At 30.5% G+C, this 6,000-nt stretch overlaps 1 protein-coding gene across 1 annotated transcript; it reads left to right on the top strand.

The window, feature by feature from the left end:
* The first annotated feature begins 435 nt into the window (after window positions 1–435).
* LOC127087938 (uncharacterized) lies at window positions 436–927 on the top strand. Its single transcript, XM_051028852.1, has one exon. The coding sequence runs from the start codon at window positions 497–499 to the stop codon at window positions 665–667; it is 171 nt and encodes a 56-aa protein (XP_050884809.1). The 5' UTR covers window positions 436–496; the 3' UTR covers window positions 668–927.
* The last annotated feature ends 5,073 nt before the right edge of the window (window positions 928–6,000 follow it).

The raw sequence follows: 6,000 nt of genomic DNA, 5'->3' as shown, positions 1-6,000 counted from the left end.
AGGTTTGTTTAGTTGAGCATAACATGAACTACACCATTAGAAAGCTTGATTCACCATGCGCACACATTGAAGAAGAATGCATGGTGACATGATCATCACTTTATAAATTATCCATGCATTCCTCCGAACATCCGTCCACTATATATATATATATATATATATATATATATATATATATATATATATATATATATATATATTTATTTATTTATTTATTTATTTTACATTGAAAATCAGAACATGAGCTAATCAAAGTGGCATATATTAGTTTAATTTAGATTGACAATATGGTATATATGCCCTTAATAGGACCATCCAGAATAACCTTTTTCCAAAAATATTCGTTGATTCATATAAAAGAAAAGGATAAACTCATCCTAGCTAATAATAGCTAGTTATAATAAGTAAATGACATGAATGGAATATTTCATATAGTTACTCATTTAAAACACTGTGTGATTCAAAATAACATTACAATTTTCAACAAAACATAAAAATGGATTCTGGCATGTCCTGGGCTGATCAATGGGACAACAACCAAGAACCTCTTCCAACATCAGATAAAAACAACAAAAAAAACAAAGATGAGTCCAAGGTAAGCAAAATTGGGAAGAATATGTTAAGTCTCAAATGGGTGAAAGAGATGCGCAAGAAATCTCAAAAATGATGAAAACAATGTGAAGAATGTGTTGGGTTTTTGGAATTAACATTGCCATAATGTAATTCAAGAATTTACGTTGGCCTTTCTTATCTCAGAAAAAGGTTTGTTCTAACAAATAAAATTATACTATTTTCATGTTCTTTTTTTTTCAGAATTTATTAATTATTATTTACAATCTTATACAGCCATGCCTTTTTTTTTCTTGGATTATAATATAATATATACATTATTATTATAATAAATAATTATAGATAGCAATGGAGATAGTTTTAATGGCATATTTAATTATCATTTATTGACCTATTTTTCAAGCAACCGTCTTGCAACAATAATATTTTGCGTTTGAAGCATTTTATGACATAGTTAATTCACAATTGACTTGAATAACATTAACATTTCCACATTTGAAGCATTTTATGGCATAGTTAATTCACTTTTAACAAGTCATTTAATGGAAGCTATTCAAAACATTAACAAGCCGAAGAAAATTTGCAAAATAAAGAGGAACAAGTTGTAATTTTTCATTTCATATATTTGATTTATTTAATATGATGCAAGTAAATGACAAGGCAAAGAAGACAAGGAATCGACAATACTTGTGTCCAATACTCGTGTAATATTGAAAAGTTAAAAGGCAATCAAATTTGTAGCAGTTATCACTCATGGGTTAAACATCTCAGAATAAATTTAATAGACCGAAAGGAGTTGGTGGAACACAACTTAAGGAAATTAATTTCAAATATGAGGGAGATAAGTGGAGATAAATAAACAAAGATTTTGAAAAAAGATATTTAAAATCAGGTGTGACAATTAGATCCACTAAACAAACATCTATCTAACATATCCATTAAAATTGGATTCAATCCATCTATCATATAAAAAAAAAAGTTTGTTCATAGATTGAATCCAATTATTTTAAAAATCAAATAGCTCATTTTCATTAAATATTTTAAATATATTGGATCAATTTTATTATAAAACAAAAATATATATTTATACAATTATAAATTTCATAACAATTAATTTAATTTAAATATTTTAATTTTAAAATTTCACAAACATTTGTAAAAAACATATGGCTTTCTTATTTTTTTAAATACAACTCTCTCTCTCTCTCTCTCTCTCTATATATATATATATTATATATATATATATAATATATATATATATATATATATATATATATATATATATATATATATAATATATATATATATATATATATATATTCTGTTGAGAAATCAAAATTGTTCGGTTAATGGTGAAACAAAACATTAGTACGATATAATAAGATTGCAGTATAATAGAGAATAAGTTGACCTGCAAAGTTAACACTTACCTCCAAGTCAATGAAATAGTTGTTGGACTTGAGACTTCACACACAAGAAGGGATGAATTGCATGGTTCATAAAAAATGGATTTTAAAAAACTTTACAAAGTAAAATCAGAATTTAAAAACATTTTTAAATAATTAGGAACGAAAATAAGAATGCGGAAATTAAAATAATAGGAAAAAGAATAACACTGAGAGTTATAAAGTTTGGCCAAAACAAAAGGACTTACTCATTTCCCCAATAATTGATCTTGAGGATTTTCAATAAACTTGAGAGCTTTTAATATGATGTACTCACGACCCCCCTCCCCCCTATACAAGAAACGATGGTTGACCTCCAACCAAATAATACAAGACTTCGGAATATGGTGATTTGAGCCTTCTCTTTCAAATGACATATCAAAGCGGTTAATCTCCTTTCCACATGGTAGATTGAAGCGGTTAGTCTTATCTCCATAAACAAGAATCTTGGAGCGGTTATGATAAAGCCCTTATGTTTTACGATAAAGCCTTTAGAATGCGATCTAAATAGTTTTTCATTAAAAGACATCAAACAAACCGTAGTTTCCCAAACTGCGAATGCTCTGATTTTCTTATTGCACTATAAGGATACGTAGGCATGAGATTGTGATATCTTGGCGAACACACTAATAAAAAACCTCATTTTTCCACCTTTTTAGGTTTCCTTTCATTTCTCTTTTGAATATTTTATTCTCTCAAGGAAAACAATTAACATTAACTAATATTCAAAACACAAATTAGACTAAAAGGTTCCCATTGAGTACAACGAGCGTGAGGCGTGCCAATACATTCCCCTTGCATAATCGACTCCCGAACCCGAATATGGTTGCGACGACCATTATTCTATTTTTAAAGGTTTTATTGATATTTTCCCTTTCCTTTATTGGAATAAATACAGTTTGGTGGTGACTCTGTTCGAACACATTTTTTCGCGACCAACACGATATATCGTATTTTTCGAGATGCCACAAGCACATCCCAACATGATCAAGAGATCTTTGTGGTTCTCATATATGAATACCATGCCTTAAACTTATGCTTTCTTGTTATGGGTGTAAATGCAAATGAGGTGACAAGAGGGTGAATGCATGCTTATGCATTAGGGTTATGAAAATTAATATGAAGGTTGGGTGAATTTGGGGGTATGCCATTATCCCACCTCCAATTGTTCCTATCACTGACAGAGATCACTATAGTGCAAAACCTCCAGTTTATGATGGAGATAAGTTTGATTACTTGAAAGATATGATAAAAAGTTTCTTTCTTGGTCATGATGTAGATTTATAGGATATGTTAGTTGATGGCTACATACATCCTGTTGATGCTATTAGTAACAAGGTGGAAAGAAGAATGATGACAAATCAACAAAATAAAGATTACAAGAATCATCATAAAGAAAGAACCATATTTTCGAATGCTATTTCATATACTGAGTATTAAAAGATCACCAACAGAGACACTGCAAAGTCTATATTTGATTCTCTGAGAATGACTCATGAAGGTAATGCTTAAGTTAAAGAAACAAATGCACTTGCCTTAATACAAAAGTATGAATCCTTCAAGATGGAAGACAATGAAACTGTTGAGAACATGTTCTTAAGGTTTCATACTCTTGTTGCACGACTAAAGGTTATGGACAAAGGTTATTCTACTGCAAATCATGTAAATAAAATTATCAGAAGCCTGCCCAAGAGACAGAGGCCTATGGCAACTGCGCTGAAGCTTTCTAAGGGTCTTAACAACAAAACACTAGAAGAGTTTGTTTGTTCTTTCAGAAATCATGAGATAAAGCTTGAAGAGGTTGAGCCTCAAAGAAGAGTTAAATTTTTCGCTCTGAAGTCCATGGGAAATTCTGAAAAAACTAAAGCTCTTCGAGCCGAAGAAGATGAAGATTCTGAAGAGGACTCCGAAGAAGATGATGAATTGTCTCTTCTTTCCAGATGTGTCAATCAGCTCTAGAAGAAAAGATAAAGCAAGTTCAGAGGCATCATAAGGACAGGTGGACGCTCTAACTCTACATCTGGACAGAAGAAGTCAGGTGTTGGCAATGAAGTCATCTACTTTGAATGCAAGGAGATAGGTCATTACAAAAATGAATGTCCCAAGCTGAAGAAATATAGAATAAATAAGAAAGAATTCAAAGGGAAGAAAAAGGGTATGATGACTACCTTGGATGATTCATAACCCTTAGAAGATGACTTTGAGGAAGAGGAAGTTAATGTGGAACTGATGGCAAGCACAAAAGCTCCTGATGAGAAGATTCAATCAGAATCTAAATCTGAATCAGACTCTGAAGAGGTATTCCCTAACTTATCTCATTCTGAATTAGAATCTTGTCTTTCTTAAATTATGAAAAAGTATCAGAAGCTTCAAAACAAATACAAGATCTGAAACAAGTCCATGTTTTTGAATCTGAAGGGCATAGTAAGCTTAAAAAAATACTTTTCCACTTTGAATGAAACGAACTTTATTTAAAAAATAAATAAAATTCTCCTCTTCAAAGTAAAAGTACCAAACTTGAGGAATAAATTCTTCCAGAAGCTTATGTGGATTCTAAAACTATCATAAAGAAATATGATAAATCTTTTTCAGAAATTTCTGGCTAGAAACATAGATAGAAGCAAGATTGCTTCAATGGTCTATAGAGTTAGCAAAAATGGAAGAAGGGGAATTGGTTATGTGCCTAAAGAAAAACCTATTCCAAAACCTAAGGCAAAACCAAAAGCTCTGAACTCTCATTTCTCTTATGCTTATACTCAAAATGATAACTCTGCACCAAGACCCAAGGGTTCTAAGAACTATGGGAGGACTATCAAGAAATGACCCATAAAGAGTGGGTACCTAAGTGTCGTACCCCAAATTTTGACCATCTCATCCTTCCATCTTTTAAACCATATAAGTCATATGGTCAACCCCAATAGCCTGAAAAGTCAACTTTTATAACCTTGGTTCCATTTTGGACAATTAACATTAACCAGTTAGTATTATCAGATAATGGGGGTTATTTAGTCTTTTAATTTTTTCCCAAGATTAATTAGGTTGCTAAGTTTATGTTTAGATGGTATTAGGGATAATTGGGCTTGGATTAATATTATTAAAGTCGTTAGTTCAAGTTCAAGTTAAGAGATTAATATTGGTGGGGTTAATTATAACTTATTAATTAAGTTTAATTTAGGTGGTCAAGTTAATCAGTTTATAATTTTTTAATTCTTTAATCTTATTTAACTTTTAGCTTTTAAAAAAATCATTAGTTTATAGTTGAATTTTAATTAGTTCATGTGTCAGAAATTTATTTAATATTTTCTTGTTGGGCTTTGTTTGGTTTAGATAGCCCAGTCTGATTATTTTAATTATTTAATTTAATTTAATTTATTTAATGCATCAATTACAATTTAATCCTAATTCTATTTCTAATACCAAATCACTTACATAATCAATCAGATCTTAATCTCCTAAAATGAACCAATCATAATTAAATAAAAAAACCTAAAAATTAACTATATAAACCTAACTCTAAAATTGAATCAAGGACAAAAAGAATAAGAAAAAACCATAGTGTTAATCGTTGTTGCAAATCCCATACCTTCCACTTAAAGCTCTATCTAAGCAGTAATTAAGGTTTCGCCTTGAAACCTTAATTCTTCCGAGCTAAGCCTTCATCACCGTCATCACCTCGCACGGAAATAGAAAGAACGAAAGTTAGAAAAAGAAAGGAAAGAGGGAAGAAGTCATAAAATCTTTAAAAGAAAGAGAAAGTTATTACCTTTGTTTGATCGGAGAACTTCACCTCTATGAAGGTTGGCCTTTGCTTTTTTTTAAAAATTAAATCCCCGACTTGTATTATTTGCCTGCTTTGCTTGCTTGTGATTGTTGTTTTATTTAGGGTTTGAGTTTGGGAAGAAATTAGGGTAAACCGAAAGGGGTTTAGGGTTAGGGATTGAAAATTATTGACTTGATTTTTGGAATTTAAGGGTTTGATTGGGGT

This window comes from Lathyrus oleraceus, chromosome 5 (assembly GCF_024323335.1).
Source record: "Lathyrus oleraceus cultivar Zhongwan6 chromosome 5, CAAS_Psat_ZW6_1.0, whole genome shotgun sequence".
NCBI classification, from domain to species: domain Eukaryota; kingdom Viridiplantae; phylum Streptophyta; class Magnoliopsida; order Fabales; family Fabaceae; genus Lathyrus; species Lathyrus oleraceus.
Note: the sequence above shows the minus strand (reverse complement) of the source record. Positions and strands in the feature narration are given on the sequence as shown.

Coding starts and splice junctions, on each gene's coding strand:
- LOC127087938 (XM_051028852.1), top strand. CDS start 497: ATGGATTCTGGCATGTCCTGGGCTGATCAATGGGACAACAACCAAGAA.